The sequence below is a fragment of the Hoplias malabaricus genome, chromosome 6 (assembly GCF_029633855.1).
Source record: "Hoplias malabaricus isolate fHopMal1 chromosome 6, fHopMal1.hap1, whole genome shotgun sequence".
In the NCBI taxonomy this organism is placed as follows: domain Eukaryota; kingdom Metazoa; phylum Chordata; class Actinopteri; order Characiformes; family Erythrinidae; genus Hoplias; species Hoplias malabaricus.
This window is the reverse complement of record NC_089805.1, coordinates 47,921,565-47,947,590: the sequence shown is the minus strand read 5'-3', so window position 1 is coordinate 47,947,590 and position 26,026 is coordinate 47,921,565. Positions and strand designations below refer to the sequence as shown.

Sequence of the window (26,026 nt, the reverse complement as noted above, 5' to 3'; positions counted from 1 at the left end):
CTCTCGGAGGTGAGAGTTGAAATCTTTCTGGACAGAGTCCTCTGCCAGCTTTTTCCAGCACATACTTACTATACGTTTGGGTTTACCAGGCCTTTCCTGTAGTTTTCCCCGTCATCAGATCCAACTCACCACCAGCAAAAAAAAAAAAAGTAGTTTTTTTTGATTGAAGAACAACATGTGTTTCCAGACGTTCTCCCGATCTTAAGTTTTGTTAAATATTTGTTAAATCTACATCACTCTTGATTTAACACAATGAAGTATTTATTAACCTCTAAAACTAGGGACTGGACAATAACCTCAAATAACTCTGGACTGGGGGTCAGTGGTAGTCCTGAGGTTAGAGAAGAGAGCTTGAGGCCGGAGGGTCATTGGTTCAATTCCCGGGAGCAGCAAAGAATAATTTATTCACGGCTGAAGTGCCCTTGAGCAAGGCCCCTAACCTCTAAACTGCTCCCAAACGCCGAGGGGGTCACAGCCCTCTGCTGTGTGTCTGTTCACTGCCCCTACTGTGTGAGAAGAATTACTGAGTAGTGTGTGTTTGTGTGTTCACTTGAAGCAATTTCCCAAAGGGCTCAATAAAGGTGTTGCTTCTTCTGTCACTAAGAGATAGGTGGAAGAGTTCGTTCACACACACACACACACACACACACACACACACACACACAGCTATTGGATTCTGAAGGGCTATGTTCTGGTCTTTGGCAACATTGGGGTCTGTCTCAAAGATGGATTCCAACCTGTAGAACCAGCTGAACCCAGCTTTGGAGTTCAGATGCCCTCTGGTGTCCAAAAAAAGGGTCAAATCTCTCTCTCTCTCTCTCTCTCTCTCTCTCTCTCTCTAATGTGTTAAATATATTCTCTCTTTTCACAGATAGATTTTTACAATCAACATTTCCATTTTTAATGATTTTTTTTAATCTCAACAGACATTTAACAACAAACGTTCTCTTCTTCATTGTTTTATTTAATTGTATCACCATTTTAAATCAATTAAATTTTTTAAAAATATTTGTTTTAATATTCTGACAATACATGTGTAATTCTGAATGAAAGAGAGAGAGATGAGGAAAAAGAGGAGAAAAAGTGATGGGAATAAAAGAGAACAGAGACAGAAAGAGGTGAGAATAAAAAACAGAAAGAAGAGAAACTAAAGAAAGTGAGAAAGGAAGAAGAAAGACAGAAAGGCAGAGGGAGAAAACAGTGAGTTAAAACAGAATAGAGACGGAAAGAAAAAAAGGCAGAGGAAGAGGAGGGAAAGAAATTGGTCAGACAGTTAAAGCAGAGAATAAAGATGGAGAGAGGGCAGAGAGTAAGAAAAAAGAGAGAGAAAAAGGAGGGAAAGAAAATGTCAGAGGGATAAACGAGAGAATACAGAGGGAGAAAGTGTGATAGAAAAAAGAATAGAGAGAGTGAGTGAACAAAGTGAGAGGCAAATGGAACAGAGATGGAGAGATAAACGAGACAAAATGTGAGAAAGAAAGATGAGATCAAAGAGAAAATACTGAAAGAGAAAGAAAACAGTGAGAGAAAATAGAGAAGAAAACAGTTTAGTGTTTACTCCACATCACACACTCGCAATGATGACTGTTCCCAAAACGCAAACCCAGCGTAGAGGGGCTCAGTGAATGTGGTGGTGAGTGTGTGTAAGTGTGTGAGTGTGTGTGTGTTGGGGGGGATGGTGTAGAAGGACAGAGTGCCCCCCTCCCAGTCCAGATACACCCCCACTCTGTTAGAGGGAGAGGGAGGGGCAGGGATCTTAGTGAACTGATTATTGTGGAGGAGATAGAAACTGTTCCCTTCACAGTCCAGACTCCAGGAGTTTTTATTGTTTCCAAACCGACTCTCGTCTCCAGTTCCTTTCCTCTGGATTCCTCCGTACGACACTGAGATAGCAACCTTCCCGCTCCACTCCACCTCCCAGTAACAGCGTCCAGTCAAACTCTCCACACTCAGAACCTGCCACCAATGATCAAACCTCTCCGGACGAACTGGATACGACTGACTCTCCTCCACACACTCCACGTTCCTGTTTCCCTCCGACAGACAGACACGAGTGTGTGCTGTGTTTGGATCCAGAGTGACATCACACACATCTACACACACAATAAACACACATTAGAGAACACCCCATCTCACACACACACACACACACAATAAACACACATTAGAGAACACACCATCACACACACATCTACACACACATTAGAGAACACACCATCACACACACACACACACACACACACATCTACACACACAATAAACACACATTAGAGAACACACCATCACACACACATTAGAGAACACACAATCACACACACATTAGAGAACACACAATCACACACACAATAAACACTAGATACAGAGAGAGAGCTAGAAACTGACACAGACCTGTTTCCATGACTATGTGCTAACTGCATGCTATCAATGCTGCTAGCAACTGCTAATATTGACCAAGGGAACTAATTTATAGATAGCTACATGCTAATCCTGCTGCTAGCGGCTGCTAATATCAAACGAGGGATTTAGTATCCAGGTAGTGCCGTGCTAACAATGCGGCTAGCGACTGCTAATATCAAACAAGGGGACACGTTTCATAGCTAGTTGCATGCTAATCCTACAGCTAGCAACTGCTAATATCAACCAAGGAAACTATCCAGCTTGCTGCATGCTAACAATGCGGCTAGCGACTGCTAATATCAAACAAGGGGACTAGTTTCATAGCTAGTTGCATGCTAATCCTACAGCTAGAAACTGCTAATATCAACCAAGTAAACTATCCAGCTTGCTGCATGCTAACAATGCTACTAACAACTGCTAAAATCAAGCAAATCAAGCAAGTTTCCTAGCTAGTTGTATGCTAAACATATACCTAATAACTGCTAATATCAACCAAGGGAACTATCAAGCTTGCTGCATGCTAACAATGCAGCTAACGACTGCTAATATCAAACGAGGGATCTAGTTTCATAGCTAGTTGTATGCTAATCCTATAGCTAGCAATTGCTAATATCAACCAAGGAAACTATCCAGCTTGCTGCATGCTAACAATGCTGCTAGCGACTGCTAAAATCAAACGAGGGATCTGGTATCCAGGTAGCGTCATGCTAACAATGCTACTAACAACTGCTAAAATCAAACAAGGGGACTAGTTTCATTGTTAGTTGTATGCTAATCCTGTAGCTAGCAACTGCTAATATCAAACGAGGGATCTAGTTTCCAGCTTGCTGCATGCTCATCCTGCTGCTAGTGGCAGTTAATATCGAACGAGGGAACTAGTATACTGCATATTAACAATGCTGCTAGCAACTGATAATATTGAATGAGGTTAGTATTTCGGAAAATGTTCGAGACTCAGACACAATCGTAGTCTTCAAATCTAGGCTAAAAACTCATTCGTTTAGTTTAGCTTTTGGTAGTTAATGCTCTCCCATTGATAAAGGCGGCAGATCCAGGGGTCTATGGACACAGGGCATTATAGTAAACTGAGACTCTGGTGCAGTAACCTTAGTCAATATTAGCAGCTACTAGCATCCAGCTAGCTGCATGCTAATCCAGCTTTTAGCAGTTGCTAAGAATCTCCAGTTAACGGCCCGCTAATGCTTCTGCTAGCGACTGTTAATATGGATTGATTGAGGAGAGACAGATAGACAGAAAGAGAGACAGACAGAGAGGGGAGAGACCAACTCAGTGTTTGTGTGTGTGAGTGAGAGAGAGAGACTTACATTTTCTCACACTGGGTTTGATCCACTTCTGTCCTGAATTCTCCGTCCTGAAACACACACACACACACACACACACACACACACACACACACACACACACACACACACACACACACACACAGAGGACAGAGTGTGATGATAGAGAAGTAATAAATAATAAACAGATCTGTGTCCTGATGAGTTTGTGCTGGTCTTTGTCCAGACGGAGGAAGAAGGTTGTTCTAATGTCCCCTTTATTCTCAAAGAGCTTTTAGAGGAGACGCTGGAGCGGTTCAGAAAAGTAGAGGAACACATTAAAATGATCCTGGGTGTGAAATAGAGACCTCCAGGCTGGGTGTGTGTGGAGGGTAGTTGTGTAGGTGCAGCCTGTAGGAAGGCGGTGTTGGACATCCAACCCCGCCCACATCTAACTCCGCCCCCTCCTTCCGTCAGACTCTACGCCCGGGTTCACTATTAATTCTGTGTCTAAAACTGTGCTCTATTCTCTGTGTAGTGCATTATTTTGAGGTAGTGTTCCAAAATCATTCACTCAGCTCCTAAACTCGAATACACCTCACATTCCCCCATGAGACGAACATTTCAAATGGAAGCTGAAGTTAACTGAAGAAGTACATCACTCTTGTGTCGGTAAATAAATATAATTAGTTTGTAATTCAGTTTAAAAACTCGTTGTTGTGTCGTTGTCTGTGTTTTTACTCGATGCACAAATGTCATATAATATATAAATATATAGGAGTAGTGTCGTAGATAAATATCTTTACAGTGTGTGGTGTGGCACACGTTTTTTGTGATTGAACAGTCATCTGCTGTTTTTAGACCTGGTTCATCGTCCACTTATGTTCATCTTCTCATTATTTTCAGAGTCCATTCTTTTTTCTTATTAATTTTTAAATGATATTTTTCCTCGTACAGATGAGTAACTATTCTGTAAACAGAGGAATGAAGGCTTCTGTGAACACACATTTTAAATCATTCTTTTTTTCTGCTGGTGATACACTTCGAGGTAAACATTTATTGAAATAATTCTAAAAGTTGACGGCTTGAATTTGTGAAACAAAAGTAAATATTGACAGACATTTCATCACAAGTTCTGTACCTCACAGGTCCTGATTTATTATCTGGACACAGCTAACCCTAGTGTTTCTGGAGACAGAAAATGACCACTTTCAGGTCTGTAGCGTCAGGGAATGGTGATGTGTGTGTCGTCCTGATGTTCAGTCCCAGCTCTGTGCTGTCTGTCTGGAGTGTCCTCCGTTATGATTCAAAAGAGCTGAATGTTTTTGTCTTTCGCAGCACGACTGGATCCTGGCCACTAGACGTTTATCAAAAACACGGTATGAGTTCAAACCCTATCAAGAGGTGTTTCATTCCTCACACAGTCATTGTGTATTAACCATTCTTTATAAGTGTCTTATCTGACAGAACATTCCAGTCCAGATGAAGGTTGATGACTGCTCTGTTCTCAAGCTGTTGGTAAGTTGTAAAATAAATAGAAAAAACACAAGATTTTTATGTAATTCACACAGTATCTGCACTACTGTTGACACCAGGTCTGTTTATATTGGTACTGTCACTTAAGCTCCTCATCAGACCTAACTGTGACTTTTTCAATAGAACCGGTATGAACCTGTTCACTTTACTTAGTTGTTATACGATTATCTTGCACTATTGTCTACTCTGCCCTGTACATCCAGTGTCCTACCTCCAAATCAGGTTATTGTCTTCAGTCAGTGTCCCATTGTCTCATGTGTGTCTCAGTGAGCTGCTGGTGTCGTACGTCCTTCACTTGTCTTCTGTTTGTAAGTAAGTAAGTGTGTGTGTGTGCGTGTGTGTGTGTGTGTGTATGTATGTATGTATGTATGTATGTATGTATGTGTAGTGATTGGAAACTCTACAGTGTGGAAAACCAAGAGTTTTGTACCATGTGTTGACTGGAGTGCTGCATGAACTGCTGAAAGACATAAAACTGCAGAAAATATATGCGCCCTGTCTATGGTTTTGAGGATTATTCTTCAGACCAGTGGCTGCAAAAAACCACAAAATAAAAAAAAGTGTATTCAGTTCTATAATGAAAGATTAAAAACATGTATCTCTCCTTCTGGAGAAGAGAATGTAATGTACCTTTAAGGAATAAAACTGGACTTTTAAACACTTTAAAGGTACATTTAAACAGTTTGTACCTTTAGTGACCAACACTGTACCTATTTTATGTGAGTGTATCAATTATAATTTTATTATTTTAAATTATTATTGTAATTTGTGGCTCATTCTGTCAGTGTTGATGAGCAGATAAACTGTGATGTAACAGGCTGGTCTCTGCCAAAAAGTTAATTTTCCATCACTTGGGTGTTTACCTGAAGAAGACCCTAGTGGTAGAAATAAACAGAAATAAAATAAAAAAGAGCTGCTTTTATAACAGTGTGAGGGCATTTGTTTTGTCTCAGTAATTGGTTTAAATGATTTTCACATCATTCCATTCTCTATTTGTTCACAGTTCGCACAGTGTCCCCATGTTTTTGGAGACTGAATTGTAGTCAGAGACAGTTCTTTATCAGAGGTGGAAATCTCAGCCTTGGGTTTATGTCTAAACCAAAAGGAAGCTTTAGATCGGGCTGAAAACACCTTTCTGATCTGGACACTTTAAGCTTTTCAATTTAGACCCAAACTCATTTTGTTCATTGCTGCTATGTGCTGTGTATTTAACCCCTGGTTTGCCTCTCTGAAATCCTGGGTGTTCTTGGAGGGGTGGGGTTTCTTTTCATGTTAATTCTGTTTATTTTTTTGCTGTAAATACAAACAAGCTCAGAGAACTAAATGCATTCTGGGTACTTTTTTGTTGGAAGAGGTGAAACTAGTGATTTGGAAATGTTCAGGCTGGAGGGGTGTTAAACAGTGTAAAACAGACCAGAGCAGAGTGGAGACTTGAGAAAACAGAGCCAAAATAAGAGTGGAGAAATGAGAGGACTGACAAAAGCAGTAAACCTGAGCAGAGAAGGAAGAGAACACATTTAATACAGAGCTTCTGTGTGTCTCAATGAAGGCAGCTGCATCACACAGTGTGTAATGTAATGCCTGTGAGAGCAGTGTGTGTGAGCTGTGTGTGGCTCATTAAAATTAAAAGGAAACGGAGAAGACTATGCCCACTTTAATCTGTCAATACTTCACTTGATCTAATGTTTAAAATGTTTGTATAAAAATGTAATAATATTTTTCTCTGTCTCTCTCCATACCTGAGTGTCTGTAGACTGCAGAGTGGATCAGAGAGCAGTTTCTCTCCAGACTCTTCAGGGTGATTGTAGGTCAGATCCAGTTCTCTCAGGTGGGAGGGGTTTGATTTCAGAGCTGACGCCAGAGAAGAACAGCCCTTTTCTGTTATTAAACAACCCGATAATCTGTGGAAATGATGGAAAAATATAGAGAAGGATGTAGTGAGATATGATTCACAAAACACAGCTACAGGTAAGTCATCTTACAAAAGAAACTCTAAACATTAATTTTGTTGAAACTTACTCAAACACTTAAATATTAAAAATGATGTAACAACTTCACCCCACTCAATCTAGCATGTAAAATAATCCGATTCACATTTAACATATAGGTCCTTTAGCAAGAATGACCTCTGATTAGTAATAACACAGTTACATTACATTATTAATTCATTCATTATCTGTAAGCGCTTATCCAGTTCAGGGTCGCGGTGGGTCCAAAGCCTACCTGGAATCATTGGGCGCAAGGCGAGAATACACCCTGGAGGGGGCGCCAGTCCTTCACAGGGCAACACAGACACACACACACACATTCACACCTACGGACACTTTTGAGTCGCCAATCCACCTACCAACGTGTGGGGTTTTTTTTGGACTGTGGGAGGAAACCGGAGACCCACGCAGACACAGGGAGAACACACCACACTCCTCACAGACAGTCACCCGGAGGAAACCCACGCAGACACAGGGAGAACACACCATACTCCTCACAGACAGTCACCCGGAGGAAACCCACGCAGACACAGGGAGAACACACCAACTCCTCACAGACAGTCACCCGGAGGAAACCCACACAGACACAGGGAGAACACACCACACTCCTCACAGACAGTCACCCAGAGGAAACCCACGCAGACACAGGGAGAACACACCAATTCCTCACAGACAGTCACCCGGAGGAAACCCACAAGGACACAGAGAGAACACACCACACTCCTCACAGACAGTCACCCGGAGGAAACCCACGCAGACACAGGGAGAACACACCACACTCCTCACAGACAGTCACCCGGAGGAAACCCACGCAGACACAGAGAGAACACACCACACTCCTCACAGACAGTCACCCGGAGGAAACCCACACAGGGAGAACACACCACACTCCTCACAGACAGTCACCAAGAGGAAACCCACACAGACACAGGGAGAACACACCACACTCCTCACAGACAGTCACCCGGAGGAAACCCACACAGGGAGAACACACCACACTCCTCACAGACAGTCACCGAGAGGAAACCCACACAGACACAGGGAGAACACACCAACTCCTTACAGGCAGTCACCCGGAGTGGGAATCAAACCCACAACCTCCAGGTCCCTGGAGCTGTGTGACTGTGACACTACCTGCTGCGCCACCGTGCCGCCCCTACATTACATTAATCATATTTTAAAAATTTAAATTTCCTTTTGTTAAAATTAAGATCCCTTTGCACAAAACAAAACTTCACGCACAAAAAGAAATTAAATTTAGATCCTAATAAAATAAACTCTTAAATATAAATTGGTCTCAGATTAAAACATGCTTTTGTCATTATAATAATAAGAGTTACTGCAGGATTGCTGGAATTATTATTAAATCTGGTAAATGTCTAAGGCTAAAGTCTGTTATAAAAAATAGACTTAATTTGAATTAATATTTACCTGAGGATCTTCAGTTTACAGTGTGGACTCTTCAATCCTTCAGAGATCTTCTCCACTCCTGAATCCTGCAGGTCATTTGTACTGAGGTCTAGTTCTCTCAGAGAGCAGTTTTCTGATTGTAGAACTGAGCCCAGACTTTCACAAGAATTGTCCCCCAAATCACACAAAGCCAGTCTGAAACAGAGGAAATATTTTATAGGATTATTCTTAGTGAAGTAAGATGTTGAGTCTGTTAAATGTAGTGAAGGAGGGATGGATTCAGGGTAATCCCTGTATAAAGAGTTTCAGTGTCAGAGTTTCATAAAATTCTGAGTTTCAAACTAATAATCTCCACAGTGTTCAGAATCTGTGCAATTACTAAGGCATTTACAATTAATCCTTCAGAACAAATGCACAGAATTAGCCTCATTTTGTCCAGGACTCACTGGTTTTTACATTAGAATAAGCCTGGGACTCTCAGGGGTCAATTTCAGTTTGTTCTTTCACAAAAATTTACCCTAGAAAATTGAATAATTGTAATAATTTAGGTATTTTTGTTCTTATTCATTCAATATAATGTAATACAGTGGTTTTTCATAAATTAAATAAATTGTGGTTGTATGAGTGAATGCCCTAAAACCTTTGTCTGTAATGCAGCTAAAATCACACCGTTGTCTTGGAGAAATTTACAGAAACTTACAGTATGTTCACAGCTTACTGTTTTAATAACTAAATGAATTCATACAAAGCTGACCTGAGGATCTCCAGTTTACATTGTGAACTCTTCAGTGCATCACAGAGCTTCTCCACTCCTGAATCCTCCAGGCCATTGTGAGTGAGGTCCAGTTCTCTCAGGACACAGTGTTGTGATTGTAGAGCTGACAGGAGATATTCACATGACTTCACTGAGAGGTTACAGATGACTAACCTGAAAAACCATATGGGAGAGAATGTCAGAATCAAATCATTTGGACCATACAGTAATGAACATTGTATGATATGTATCAAACCGAATTGATCTTGTGTGTAATCACATGTAAACAAAATTTAATAAAACTGTAAAATAATTAATTCATACTACCTCAAATATTTGAACTCTTTTTATTTGTAGTATTGATTTTGTGATTTTTTCAATAATAAAACTGAAGCTTTTAGACAGCAAATTCTGACCATACAATGAACCAAAAGTAATCCACAGCTTTATGCAGCCAGAGCTGATTCTGAATACAGTGTAACTACAGCACAAAAGCCTGACACCTTTAGTTAAAGTAATTTCTTTCTCATTATTGACATGAGATTAGACCCTATTCCTACAAGGAAATGTTACCAGAAATAACTGAACCTCTATCTATGATTGTAAACTCATCCTTCAGCCTTGGCTACATATCAAAAGCATTTTAATCAGCAGTGATTAAATTATTGATCAAGAAACCAAACCGTGATCCCTGCAAGCTGCCAAACCATAGACATTCCTTTGGAAGCTTTATTTCAGGGTCAGGTTGGCAACAAGGTGAGTAAAGAAATGCAGCATCGTTGGCCCATGCAAATTCCTCTAGCTCCTCCTGGGGTATCTCCAGGTGTGATTAAGGAGCAGGCAAGAAGGCAGGATGTAAATGCATGTTTGTTTTATTTGATACCATTGACAAAGAGACAAAAACACATGACTAGAAAGAAGTGGCGCGTCAAAAATAAAACCTAGTGAGACAAGACTATACACTAACAACAAGAAGCACCATTACAAACATAATGCAAGACCACCACAGGCCACAGAGAAATGTTACAAAATGGACAAGGCAGAACATAACACCAGGTATTCCCAGGTCATCCAGGGATATAATCCCTCTAACAAGCTCTGGTCAACCCTGGGTCCTCCTCACAGTTGACCATGACTGTTATATCTCCAGTGAGAAGCATCCAGATCAGCTGCCCTAACCACCTCAACTGTGCCCTCTCAACATGAAGGAGAAATGACAGTCCAAACAATCCTTCTTCTCGTCACTCATGAATGAGACCTTGAGATACCAGTGGTGGACAAAGTACCCAACCCATGTCCCTGAGTAAAAGTACAGATACTCAAGGTAAAATATTACTCCAGTAAAAGTAAAAGCCCACGTTGTAGAACTTCACTTGAGTAAAAGTACAAAAGTATTTACCTTCAAATGTACTTAAGTATTGAAAGTAAAAGTACCATGACGTATTATGGTTCTAATGTCTGTCCTATTATCATTTCAGTAATAAGACTCATGCTTAACACATTGTAGGTGAAAAGACTCTAGTCTCAATCTTGGTTCCACAGTCTTTTATTAGAATATCAGTAATTAGTCTGACACTGAACACAGCAGAAATGGCCAAAGATTAAATACAGTGAATGATGTTATATCAACTATTACATACAGTCAAAATGCTGCCCTCCAAACCAACAGAGGTCACTGTCTCCTGAGTATTAAGCCCAATTTAAGCTTGTGTTGAACCTATGCCATAGGCAGCGTAGCCTGATGTGCACCTCTCCTGAAATGTAAATCATCATGTCTAAGCAGACCACAACGACTGTGATTGGTCTGCAGTCGGACGAACATGGTTCAAGTTGCTCAAATCAAGATGTCCACAAATATTAACTCCTCTACACTACACCCCCTAAATAGTGCACTTAAAAGATTTGTAAAACTAATACCACTACACCACTACATTCTGTATGACATAGGGTTAAAAAGATTCAGTCCTATTGGTTTGGCGGTGTAATTGCAGCATGACAGATGCCAACACACAAGTATAAACTTTCACAATGGCATAGGACACTTGTGTATAACAGTTTTTTACTCATTTAGGAACACTAGGTAAGATTTGAGGATTTTTTGGGGCTCCCCCTAGTGCAATTAACTTTTATAGCACTGTAATGAAATTGGTAGGGAGGGGGAGGGAAGGGGTGGTTTCCTACCCTCCTCCAAAAATGACATAGTGCAGTTTCTGCAGTGCTGAGCCCAGACTACCAATAACAGAGGTCCTATTCTCCCTGTTGCAGGTCAGTGAAGCATCACAATGGTTTTGACGCTGTAATTTTAAGGTAAAAATATTACATAGTGTTCCTTTAAGTTCTCTGTTTTGTCTACATAGTTGCAGAGTATAGTTTGAGCGATTTCTGCAATTATGAAACACCTGTTTTTTTTAAACAGGCTATGGTTTTGTTTCCCTGACTTATATATCCCTGACTTATACCTGAACAATATATCTCAAGGCACGTGGTCATATGTCTTCTCCAGATCCACCAAATACATGTGTAGTGGAGTAGCAAACTCCCATACGCCTCAGTTATCTTTGAGGGGGTAAAGAGCTGGTGCACAGTTCAACAGAGATTTAACTCAAAGACTGATACTCCTTTCCAATTCCACGGTATAGACTTTCTCACACAGGCTAAGTGTGATGTCTCAGTAATTGGCATATATTCTATATTCAACTTTTTATAAAAATGATGTCCACCTTCCCTGTTTCCAATCCAGAGGCACTGTTCCTCAGGTCAATGCAATATTACAAATGAATATCAGCCATGACATCCCTGGTATCCAGGGACTCCAGCAAAGTCCATGCAAATCTCACTCCAGGGCCTTGCTACTTCCTACACAGCTCTTTATTTGTTTTTCTCTGATGTCTAGAGGAACATAGGTCTTGGGTCCTCTGTAGAGTTCCTCCTGCCAGTGCCGCCTCGGCAGCACTCACTTGTGGTTTGGATCAGGAATTCTGTAAATCTGCTTTGTGACTAAAAAAGTTGTAAATGAAAATATGAAAATGAAAAATATAATTGTATTATGTTGCACCATTTAAAGTAAAATGGAACAAACATTGCCTAAAATCAGCATAGCGACACGTTAGCAACCACCTGGAATACCACAGCAATGGCCCAGAAACATCTTACCAACCAACTTGGTTACCATAACAAACACCTAGAAACAACTCTCCAACAAATGAGGAACATCACTGCAACCAACAGCAGGAGTTAGAAGCAACCAAGCAACCAACTGTAAAATATATGCTGCCCAGTGAGAACGTGTCTCCATTTTTATGGATATTTAGTTTACTACATCAGTTGAACACAGCAGCTGTCCTTCACATTGTGTCACTGTCATGATATGGACTAAGAGAAATGCTCCAGAATTACTTGAAATTAAATCTTTTTACATTGACTTCCATAAATTTTTTTTTTCTCCTATAAATTTACTGTTTTGCACATGAAAAACAAACTAACACACACATGTTTTACTTTGGACAATATTACACTTGATATTTTTCTTTTTTACTTTATGCTTATAGTGGGTGGCACGGTGGCGCAGCAGGTAGGTGTTGCAGTCACACAGCTCCAGGGCCCTGGAGGTTGTGGATTCGATTCCCGCTCCGGGTGACTGTCTGTGAGGAGTGTGGTGTGTTCTCCCTGTGTCTGCGTGGGTTTCCTCCGGGTGACTGTCTGTGAGGAGTGTGGTGTGTTCTCCCCGTGTCCGCGTGGGTTTCCTCCGGGTGACTGTCTGTGAGGAGTGTGGTGTGTTCTCCCCGTGTCCGCGTGGGTTTCCTCCGGGTGACTGTCTGTGAGGAGTGTGGTGTGTTCTCCCTGTGTCTGTGTGGGTTTCCTCCGGGTGCTCCGGTTTCCTCCCACAGTCCAAAAACACACGTAGGTAGGTGGATTGGCGACTCAAAAGTGTCCGTAGGTGTGAGTGAATGTGTGTGTGTGTCTGTGTTGCCCTGTGAAGGACTGGCGCCCCCTCCAGGGTGTTTTCCCGCCCTGCGCCCAATGATTCCAGGTAGGCTCTGGACCCACTGCAACCCTGAACTGGATAAGGGTTACTGATAATGAATGAATGAACTTTATGCTTATATTCATTTCAGTTCTTTGAAAATTAAAAAAAAATGCAATTATGCATATATTTAGGGTAAAATGGAAGAAGTAGTGCCTAAAATCAGCAGAGCAATACCTGAGCAACCACCTGGAATGCCATAGCAATGGCCTAGAAACATCTTAGCAACTAACTTAATTACCATAACAACCACTTCGCGAGGAACATTGGTGCAACCAACAGCAATTAAAAGCAACCTAGCAACTGTTAAATATATTGTCGTTGTCCAAAGAAAATCATGTCTCCCTTATTGACCAGTATTTCTGGTTCAAGATGGCGCCGAGGATGGCAGCCACGGTGACGAGCTCCTCCGTGTTATGTTTGTTTTTGTTAATTAATGTTGTCTATTGTACCTCAAACTTGGTCAGCTGGAACAGAGAACAGTTATTAACCGCCAGGGACAACATTTCTCCTGATTTTAAGCCGGAATTCATTCAAAAACCTTCAGAGTGTGTGGAAATCTTTACAACGGCCGCGCTGACGCTGCTCGGCCTCGCAAGGAGACGCTGGAGGCGCAGACGAAGGGGCAGACGCGCGCTCGTGCGTCTCAGGCGGCGCGGGCCTCGCACACCTCTACCATCATTATTCCTCTCCAACCTCCGATCTCTCAGCAACAAAACTGAGGAACTACTCCTGCTCCACCGGACCAACAAGGACTTCTCCTCTGCTTCTGCCCTCTGCTTCACGGAGACCTGGCTGAACGAGCTTATCCCGGACAGTGCACTGGACGTACCGGGCTTCCAGCTACTGAGAGCGGACAGAGACGTGGAACGTAGCGGGAAGAGTAGGGGAGGAGGAATCTGCTTCTACATCAACGAGCGCTGGTGTAGAGACATTACAGTATTGTTAACATCATGCTCTCCTCATCTGGAGTCTCTCTTCATTAACTGTCGGCCGTTTTACTCTCCCAGAGAATTTAGCTCCTTCATTCTGGCCGGCGTGTACATTAGGCCGAGCGCGTGCACCAGCGACGCGCAGAGACAACTGGCCGAACAGATAATGGAACTAGAGAGAGGTCATCCAGACTCGCTGCTGATCATTCTGGGGGACTTTAACAGCGCTAACCTCACGAAGGAGATGCCCAAATACAGGCAACATATCGCGTGCGCTACACGTGAAGGCAACACACTAGACAAATGCTACACAAGCATCAAGAATGCCTATCGCGCTGTTGCGCGCGCCGCTCTCGGGCTCTCCGATCACAGCCTCGTTCACCTCATTCCCACGTACCGGCAGAAACTCAAAACCAACAAGCCGGCCATTACAACAGTGAAGAGGTGGACCAGTGGAGACATAGAGAAGCTGCAGGGCTGCTTCGAATCCACAAACTGGGCTGTGTTTGAGGAGGCGACAGACGGACTGGACGAATACACAGACGCTGTGACGTCATATATAAGCTTCTGTGAAGACAGCTGTATCTCAACTAGAACACGTGTTAAACACAGTAACAGCAAACCCTGGTTTTCTATAGAACTGAAACAGCTTAGGCGAGAGAAGGAGGCCGCATTCAGGAGTGGAGACAGAGCTGTCTACAAAAAAGCCAAGTACAGATTGGAGAAAGGGGTTAAAGCAGCGAAAAGAAAGTTCTCAGAGCAGCTGAATAACCACATCACAGCTAACGACCCATCGTCAGCCTGGAACAGTCTTCAGCTTCTCACTGGCTACAAGGTGAGAAATACCCCCCTCCACCTGAACGACCGTCAGCTCACCAACGACCTGAATGAGTTCTTCTGCAGATTTCAAACAATAGACAATCAGCAGACTCTCTCACCCCATCATCAACCCCCCTCCTCCCCCACACTGGCTCTCACACCTCCACCCCCAGCTTGTCTCACCATCAGCCTGCAGGACGTCCACAGACTCTTCAGCAGACAGAAGGTGAAGAAAGCCCCGGGACCTGATTCAGTTTCTCCATCCATCCTAAAACACTGCTGTGACCAACTAGCACCAGTCTTCACCAGGATCTTCAACAGATCACTGGAGCTCCGTTGTGTTCCAGCCTGCTTCAAGACCTCCACCATCATTCCAGTCCCCAAGAAATCCACCATCACTGGATTTAATGATTACAGACCTGTCGCCCTGACATCTGTGGTCATGAAGGTCTTTGAACGCCTGGTCTTAGCCCACCTAAAGACCATTACAGACCCCCTGCTGGACCCCCTGCAGTTTGCATACAGAGCAAACAGATCTGTTGATGATGTGGTCAACCTAACTCTCCACTTCATCCTTCAGCATCTAGACAGCTCTGGAACCTACGCTCGGGTTCTGTTTGTTGACTTTAGCTCGGCTTTCAACACCGTTGTGCCGCAGCTACTTCAAAGCAAACTGTCCCAGCTGTCAGTGCCGGACTCCATGTGTCAGTGGATTGCAAACTTCCTCACAGACAGAAGACAGTATGTGCGGCTTGGGAAACACACCTCAGACCTTCGAACACTCAGTACTGGAGTTCCACAAGGGTGTGTTCTTTCACCCCTTCTCTTCAGCCTTTACACCAACGACTGTGTCTCCAAGGAACCAGCTGTAAAGCTCCTGAAGTTTGCAGATGATTCCACTCTGGTGGGTCTCATAGCCAATAGTGATGAGTCTGCTTACAGAAAGGAGGTTGGTCAGCTGGTGTCCTGGTGCAGTGACAACCACTTGCTGTTGAACACAGACAAGACTGTAGAGATGGTGGTGGATTTCCGACGCAACGCACCCCCTGTATCCCCCCTCTACATCAAGGGCACCGCAGTTTCCACTGTAGATTCACTCAAGTTCCTGGGCACCACCATATCCAAGGACCTGAAGTGGGAGAGGAACACCGTCTCCATCACCAAGAAAGCTCAGCAGAGAATGTTCTTCTTGAGACAGCTCAAGAAATTTGACCTGCCACAGACCCTGATGATCCAGTTCTACACAGCGATCATCGAGTCCATCATCACCTCATCCATAACCACCTGGTTTGGTTCCTCTACCTCACAAGAAAGAGCCAGGCTCCAGCGCATCATCAGATCAGCAGAGAAGATCATTGGATGTAACCTGCCAACGCTTCAGGAGATCCACACCAGCAGGGTGAGGAAACGCGCTCGCAAAATTATGCTTGACCCCTCACATCCTGGACATCACCTCTTCCAGACTCTCCCTTCTGGTAGAAGACTAAGGATCATCAAAAGCAGCACAACACGACATGCTAACAGCTTCTTTCCCAGAGCTGTAGCTCTCCTCAACCACAGTGAACACCTCTGAGTCTCCAAACCACTGAACTAAACCGACTGGACATAACTGCACTGAACAGGACACTTTACTCACTTGCACTATGCTATTTTGCACAGCTGTACAGAAGTTCTATTTCTGTAACTTCTACAACAATATATAATATAACCTACTTTAGGAATATCTGGAAACATTTATATTCATACTCATATCTGTACAGTATAGATTTATATTTTATGTTGTCTAATTTATGTCTTAACGCTCTTTTTTTTCTAGTACTTAACTGTATTTTTTTAGTCTATTTATTGTTTATTGTACCTCTTTTAGAGTTTTTGTTAACAGTCTGTGTACGTGTTACATGTCATACATGTGTTGCTGTCACCAAGACAAATTCCTAGTATGTCTAACATACCTGGCGAAATAAAGAGATTCTGATTCTGATTCTGATTCTACATCATTTGAACACAACAACTGTCCTTCACACTGTGTAAAAATTTCATGATGAATGGACGAAGAGGAATGATCCAAAATCTTTTTACACTGACTTCCATTGAAAGTTAAGGTTTTTTCTTCCTTCTCCCATGAGGTTACTGAGTTATATGTATTTCTTTGCACAGTGACAATATTACACTATATATATATATATATATATATTCTTACTTTTTTTAAAATCCATTTCAGCTCTTTGCAATCACTGTATTACCTTCAGAAAATGCAAATCTCATTCTCTTTGCTATTTTAGAGTGAGACATTATTTACAGTGAGACAAAGTCACTCTTCAAAAACAAAGTTGGTTTCAGTTCATTCAAACTGGATTTACTCATTTTATAGAGATCATATAGGATTTATGTAGATGAATTGTATGTCTTTGCACTCAATAATACATTCACAGAGTATTTACCTGAGTTTCTCCAGTTTACAGTGTGAACTTTTCAGTCCTTCAGAGATCTTCTCCACTCCTGCATCCCTCAGGTCATTTTTACTGAGGTCCATTTCTCTCAGAGAGCAGTTTTCTGATTCTAAAACTGACCTCAGTGTTACACAGGACTGATAGCCAAGTTTACACACAGCAAGACTGCAAACGGAAATGAAATTCAACAGATCTTACAAACCCCTCATTGGTGACAGGCTTAATTATTATATACAAGAGCATCATATTTCTGTAATGCTGCTATAAACACCATAAAATAAATTTTAGCACTGACCTGAGAGTCTCCAGTTTACAGTGTGGACTCTTCACTCCTTCAGAGACCTTCTCCACTCCTGAATCCCTCAGGTAATTGTGACTGAGGTCCAGTTCTCTCAGAGAGCAGTTTTCTGATTGTAGAGCTGCAGTTAAAGTAGTGATGGACTGTTCAGAGAGATTACAGCCTGCAAATCTACAAGAGACAGAGCAAACACTGTGATTAAAACTGACACAGACAGGACACAGAATTACTGATTCAGGTTCAGTTTATTCTCAGAATTCTCTCATTCTTTCTCTGGGTACCACTCCTTACAGCTGTTTTCACATACTGTAAACCCACAGACAGATGTGAACAGAACAAATCTTCTCAGCTGCATTGTGTACAACGCAGAAACATTAGATTCCTCTGGGTTCTTGTTTTGACTCTTCTTTTTATTGTTTATATTTCAAAACTAATCCTGGAAAAGGAGAACACTGTTATACAATAACGGACATGGCTTTAGTGTTATGGTTTTACTAACCATACATGAACATTTAGAAACGGGCAAAACAAAAATGACTTGCTGAGAAGGGTCCTATGTGAATAGCTGTGTACATTTCGCCGTATCTTATTCAATAATCAGACCATTTCTGAATCAGGGCCTGGAATACGTGTACACAAGGGCATAGGAGTGAGTTTGATATTTGGGGTGTATTTGCTGAGTCATAGCCCACCCAATACCCAAAATATTAGCTGTAGATGAGATGAGGCAGTAAAGTGCTGCATTTAAAATGACGTGGAACAGCATTTGATTAACATTAACGTTAGAGAGTGAGGCTGTGTCCCAAACACATATATATGTGTCCCATATATATACACCAGGGTGGTGTATATATATATATATATATATATATATATATATATATATATATATATATACTATTCAGGGCAGCAGTGTGCAGTTTGGGACACTGCCAGAGACTAACGTTAACCTGCTGCATGTTTAGAATTCTTTCTCACGACCTGAACACAGCTGATATTAACGTTTACTAACTCTCAGATCCTCCTCTGTTTCCCTAACATTTAAATACAAGCCGCTCTCATAACTGTAATTATCCGTCTGTTCTCTGTTGTGCTCTCGTCACTGACCTCAAGCCCAGAGCTGGTCAACACTACCTTTATAAACCAGACTCTGATGGTGAAGCAGCAGCCAGTGAAGCTGATGATTGAAGCAACTTTACATCTGAACAGACGCCTTAATGAAGGCTGAAAGAAGACACACCCTGTGTGCGACTCACCGACAAAACATGTTTATCTCTGTGGCATATTTTAAAAATAAGCGTTTACGAAAATAAAGCATATTTTTTCTCTCAGTGGTTATATTTATTTGGGGGTGGGGGTGCAAATGCAGCTGTATCCAATTTTGCAGGGGACACTTCCCCCTATCCCCTGCGGTTCCTATGCCAATGCGTGTACACAAACACTAAATATAATTCAGGGTCACAGTGGGTCCTGAGTTTACCAAGAATGACAGGGTGCAAGGATCACACCCTTGAGACAGCGAGGGTACCAGTCCATCACCCAGTCACTCTCACACACTCACACCTGTGGACCGTTTCACTGCTGTCCCTAGTGTTTTGGACATTATCAGCAGGTGCTTTCTTCCCTCCATTTGCAACCCTTCTAAAAGACTTGTTTTATATGCAGTGAGGAACGTATTTTGGGAGAAGAACCCGACTAAAGTCTGATGTAACTAATTCCCCAGCTGTGAAAGTTGAAGCATCCTCAGCCACTGGATCCATCCTCCTCAGAGTGTGTGGAGTACACACAGATAAGCGTCCACTTCTCGGCTGATCTCCAGCTGCTGTAACTTTAAATATTATCCTGAAGTTCTCATCTTCAGCTGTTATTTATTCCCTGCCTTTGTTCTTGTTTAGTTCTAATTGTTCTCTTAGTCTTGTGTTTGTTCAGAGAGGTTCATCACCAACAGGTCTGCATTGTCTCTTTTGGTGTGGCCTACAGCTTCCGGATTTGACACTGGAAGGTTGCTGGTTTGATCCCCTCAGCTATCAGGAAATTGGGGGCAGGGGGAGTGAAAGGACAGTAATGTCTCCTCCTTCAAAATCCAGGGCTGAGGTGTCCTTGTGTAAGGCACCTAACACCCAACTCCTCCCCAGACGCCATGGGTGCCTGCCTGCAGTGTGTGTTTGTGTGTGTGTGTGTGTGTTCACTGCCCCTAATCATCACCCGTGTTAAATGCAGAGGTCTGCTGTACAATGACAAATTATGAAATTCAGTTTCAGTTGAACAGGAGTGACCTCTGACCTTCATGGAGAGCACAGTGGACGCAGGTGAAGCAGGAGACACTAAAGCAGCTATAACCTGATAAATGTGATTTTGTTGTCATTGTACAACATACTACAAATACTTCCTCCATGGCAGTAAACACACACCTGGAGCCGCGAGCAGCCAGCCCTAGAGCCCAGAGAGGAGTTGGGGTTACGTGTCTTACTTAAGGGCATATCAGCCCTTATGGATGTTGAGGGGGGAGAGAGAGCTGACCGTCCTCCTCAAATTCCTGTCTGTCACAGGGATCATATCTGCAACATTCCAGTCCCAAACCCACTTCTCTAACCATTAGGACACGACTGTGTTCTAGTGGTCATCTTCATCAGCAGTGTGTTTTTGGGGGAAAGGTGAGGAGCTGAAAAGGAACACTGTCCTCTCCAGAAGGGGAACGTTTGATGTTTTTACAGAAGTCAGAGTGGTAAAGACTGTTTCTCTTGTATTGAACACTGCTGTGTTGTTCCCCGATGCAGTCCTGAAAAATTAAGCAGTTCCTTCATGGAGTCAATAAAATCACACTGTGTGAAGGGGAGAGAACAGAGAGCTCTGTAACCTGTTCACAGTGGATGTAGTGTGTTTATAGAGTGTACTATTCTTTCACTGGCCTGTGTCTCCATTAGTGAATGACGTGTAGGTGACACTCACGGAGCTGTTCTGCAGTTAGAGATCGCTGGGATGAGTCTCTGATAACCCTCTTCTGATGTGTTGTATTTCTTCAGGTTCAGCTCCTTCCTCACTTTCTCTGAATGGAGACGGAAGTAGGCTATGACTGAGCACTCTGCAGGAGAGAGCTGCTTTTTAGAGCATCTGTCTGGAGTTAGAGAGAGAGAAAGGGAGAGACACTGCTGTCAGTGACTGTAACTTTCTGAATAAACTACTCTCTCTGAAAGGAAGAAAACAGTTCTGAAGGCAGCGCTGCCTCTGAGGCACAGTAAAGGTAATTACTCAGAAAATAACCAATTAAAATAAACAATAGGTGGAGCTTTGTTTTCCTCCATGCTTCATATGTGATGAACTGAATGAAAGTTTGTTTTAGTAAATTCTATATTTACATGGTGTTAGTTTCTCAGACTTTTCTGATCTTTTTTCTGATCTGAAAAGTCCTGCTTTACCGGTTTATTCTGCAATATTTGGAAAATCTCCACCCAATACCTGCCCTATCATGTTAATCCCCACTTTTTCTCTGGCAACAAATTATATTTATTCTGTCTCAAAATCAGCGCTCCCTTCACAAATATTCTGAGCAGCAATTTAGCACATTAGCATTTCTCAGTAAAACTCAGTGCTCAGTGTGTGTGTGTGTGTGTGTGTGTGTGTTTCACAAGGCCTGTGACAGTAAAATTTTGCAGTGTGTAAAATCAATCTCTTTTTTTAGATATGTCCTTTACAGGATGTATTTTCTGAATGTACTCCATTAAAGTGCAGACACAGGGTGTAGGACATCAGGACCTTTAATTACTGTCTGATCAGTTTGTGTGTGTGTGTGTGTGTGTGTGTGTGTGTGTGTCTGCTCCCAGCCCCTAATTTGCAGCTTGTACTCTTTCTTCAGGCGATGGACCTGCCCCCTGCCCGGCATGTCTACCATACCTGAGTCAACTTTCTACCTCTTCCACCAAGCTTGAGCTCCTCAGCACCATTCAGATTCTGTCTCTTCAGGGTTCGTTCCCATGTGATGAGCTGCCTTCTCTCTGTCTCACTGTTCCTGTGGTGCTGACCATCAGTTCCCCATTTGGAGATTCTTCTTTTGCCTCACCTGTCATCCCTCTAGATCACCCTTCCATTCTCACTTCCTCTTTTAGTTTCCCTCTATGCCACTGGAATGGCACTATCATGACATACCTGCCAACTAAGTACATCTCAGTTATTTAATGCTGCCTCTCTGTAGTTTTGGACGACTTTCCCCTTTGTCGCTGCAGCACTTTGAGGACTCGAATTACCAGTCGCACCATCCTTCTCCACTCTAATACTTCTGTCATTATCATAATCATTAAAGGACATTCAATGTACTCAACCTAATGCTATTCATCTTCCGTCTCACACAGTGCACAGTCATGCACCAGTTTATTAAATGTAGTTCATTCGTGGACTCACTAACCCCCGTTTTCCCTCACCTACTCACAATCTGGGACAGCAACCAAACCCTTGACCAAACTACCTCTCAACCTGACCTTTCTGTAGCACTTAATGACGAGCATGATTGTAATCTTGGGGTTTGGCTTCATACACATTCCAAATCCGCCCTGAAATCCTTCCCAAAATCATTTCACCTACCTGTCTCAGCCTTTACAGGCGTGGTCTGTACTAGCAAATACAGTAATAGACTTTTCACTGCAGCTGCTTCAGCAACACAGCATTATAAACAGAAACAGATAGATCTGATTCAGTGAAGAGACCAACAGGTAGAACACAGTCATGAAACAGAAGGTAGAAACAGCTTCATGTAAACAGTAACACTGCTGTGAATGGTGGGAACATCAATAATAATAAAAAATAATCATTTAAAAACATTCATTCATTCATTATCTGTAACCCTTATCCAGTTCAGGGTCGCGGTGGGTCCAGAGCCCACCTGGAATCATTGGGCGCAAGGCGGGAATACACCCTGGAGGGGGCGCCAGTCCTTCACAGGGCAACACAGACACACACACATTCACTCACACCTACGGATACTTTTGAGTCGCCAATCAACATACCAACGTGTTTTTGGACTGTGGGAGGAAACCGGAGCATCCGGAGGAAACCCACGCAGACACAGGGAGAACACACCACACTCCTCACAGACAGTCACCCGGAGGAAACCCACGCAGACACCGGGAGAACACACCACACTCCTCACAGACAGTCACCTGGAGGAAACCCACGCAGACACAGGGAGAACACACCACACTCCTCACAGACATTCACCCGGAGGAAACCCACGCAGACACAGGGAGAACACACCACACTCCTCACAGACAGTCACCCGGAGGAAACCCACGCAGACACACGGAGAACACACCACACTCCTCACAGACAGTCACCCGGAGGAAACCCACGCAGACACAGGGTGAACACACCAACTCCTCACAGACAGTCACCCGGAGCGGGAATCAAACCCACAACCTCCAGGTCCCTGGAGCTGTGTGACTGCGACACTACCTGCTGCACCACCGTGTCGCCCATTATTTAAAAACATTTAAATGTAATTAATGAAGTATGAGACTGCATTACGTTTGAAGAGCCACACTGTAACTGCAGCTAATGTAACGACAGAAAGTGAAATACAGATGAACACAATCTTCCAGGAATGAAAACCTCTTCCTGAAACACACACAGAAACAGAAACAACAATAAAAACAGTAGCCTGCTGTGGACATAAGTAGTAAATCAGAGTTGAAATTGGATTATAGTTTGTTAGATGAGAAATACGATTGTTATAAAAATATAAGCGTTTGATGAAGAGAGTATAAAAGTGGTGTCCTTCTGCTGAAAGTGTGGTTTATTTTCATCATGAATTATCACACAATTAAGAGCTAGAAACAAGCATATAAAGCAGATATGATAGAAATAGCCTCGTCTGATTGATCCACACAGTTCAATTCAGACTCTGAGCTCCACTAACTACATCCAGCTGTGATCTGATCCAGAACTCAAGATTCAGAAATGATGAAAACGAGAATAAAACGTATCCACATCAAACACAGGGAATTACTGACAGACCCTCACAGCTCTACACACTCACAGAGAGCTCCACAGTGTACAGGAACGTCTCTCTCTCAGACACACACACACTAATACATGTCGTGGAGTTTGTGGAGTGTTTTTTTTTTCTTTCATTTGAATGAACTGCATTTTCTTTACCAATAATTAACGAGAATTAGCTGAATTTAAACATTTTACCAAAATTTACCTCATTGTTTTTTTATCATATTTTAAATTCAGTAAATAATCTATTACTGTGCTGTTCACTAAACACTGGACACAGCTCTGAGTTCTACTTTCTCAGATCACAGTGGGTTATAGGAATTATGACCAATGAGGAATACAGTGTTTAAAAATAAACATCTGATAATTTAATAAACTGTGAGGCTCTTACCTTTGACTTCAACTAGAACAGATGTGTCCACATACCACAAACCCAACTGAACAAAACACTGGTAAACTCCCTCATCAGACACTCGCACTGAGGAGAGTTTCAGTGATGTGTTTCCATTCCTCAGTTCTTCTTTAAACAGAGCTGTTCTCCCTCTGTACGACTCCATCTGCTGTTCATTCCTATCGTTTAAACCTTCATACAGATGAACTAGAGTGTCAGACTGAGCCAGGCCCACTCTGGACCACTTCACTCTCATGTCCTCAGCACTGTCTCTGGGTTCAAGAGAACAGGGCAGAACCAGATCTTCACCAGCTTCAGCAACAAGAGCAGTATCTGCCCCAACTACCGTAAAAAGCCCTGGAAAAGAAAATAAAGCAATGAACAAAAAAACCCGTGTTTCTCTTCTTCTGTTTCCTGCAGCGTTTCCCTTCCACAGTGCTGTTTCTCCTGCCCCTCCTCACTGTAACACCCTCTCACTCTTCACTGAGCAGAGCTAAAGCAGAACTAAACTATTTTTTCACACACACATTATTAAACATTAATGATTCAGGAGAAATAAATCACCCTGCTATGATCCACACTGCACCTGGAACTCATTCTCAACAACAGTTCACTCTCACTGTGTTTGGATTCATTTAACAACCAATATCAAATAATTTAGGTAAAAAAAATAAGTTAAAATTATTACTATTTAATGTTATGTAGATTTAAGATAATTTACTGATGCCAAGAGAAATTGCTGTGTCACAGAACTGTACATAGTGCACAAGTCATATTAGTCACAATGAAAAGGACGGAGTTAAAGACCATTTTGGAGTGGACGTCACTGGCAGCTGCATGCATAATGGAGGCAGAAAAAACTAACAGAGTTAAATAAGTAAGATCCATGAAATAATGACACAATACATCTGTGTTGTTGGAAGCCGGAATAGAAACGGAAAAACAAATTACATTCATTTTTATGGACTACCATCGTGGAACGCCCTTTGAGGCAAAGACAGCGTGAAGAGTCACAGCCTGAGCTCTGATCCACGGCAGAATCATCTGAGAGTCTTCATCCACCATCCGGGTTTGGGCCGAATATGGGTTAAACTCGGCAACCAGCGCTTTTGCACCTGCGGCTCGGGGCGATTCCCGTATTATATTTGGCAAATCGAGCGTTCCCACATAGCAGGTGACTCCAATCCAGATCCGTTTTTCCTCCGGCAGATCCGCATAACAGTCAGCTACAGTTAGCGGATCGAACCCTGATCCAGTCCGGGTTCTATTTGTGATTCTAATCTCGGACGTGTTCACTGATTTGCGGCCGCGCCTGGCCCGGAGTCACTGCGCGGATCGGAGCCACACTCAACGGTCTCTCCACCAACTGCTGCAGCCCTCTCGGTTCTCTGACACTTCAGGTGAGTAACAGTCGGATTTTTGTTAATTTAATTGTTTATAATCGCCCTTCACGATATGAAGTGCTTAAGAACGAAAAAGTCTCATCAAATAAAGACGGCGAGCCACTTTTTTTAATGCTTCCAGATGTTTTAACACAACGTTAGCCATCAAGGCTTTCCAAAACTAGCTTTATTGTTAATATGAAACGATAATATATCTGTATGAACGAACTTCAGTAAAAAGTAATTAAAATCAGTAAAGATGTGTTGGTGAACTGCTGCAAGTTGTTCACAATGATTTTTTCCACTGTAAGAAAAAGAAACCAAGATCGGTAACATTAGCATACAGCTAATAAGCAGCTTCACTTATGTGAAATTCA

General features: G+C 42.5%; 1 protein-coding gene across 1 annotated transcript; it reads right to left on the bottom strand.

The window, feature by feature from the left end:
* Nucleotides 1-1,006: 1,006 nt before the first annotated feature.
* On the bottom strand, nt 1,007-25,240 carry LOC136699116 (uncharacterized). Its single transcript, XM_066673577.1, has 11 exons — nt 25,219-25,240; nt 24,268-24,624; nt 23,403-23,492; nt 20,838-21,003; nt 17,886-18,059; nt 17,582-17,755; nt 9,366-9,539; nt 8,633-8,806; nt 6,953-7,114; nt 3,723-3,769; nt 1,007-2,093 (listed from the first exon to the last, which is right to left on the bottom strand). The coding sequence occupies exons 1-11, from the start codon at nt 25,238-25,240 to the stop codon at nt 1,555-1,557; spliced, it is 2,079 nt and encodes a 692-aa protein (XP_066529674.1). The 3' UTR covers nt 1,007-1,554.
* Between the last annotated feature and the right edge of the window lie 786 nt (nt 25,241-26,026).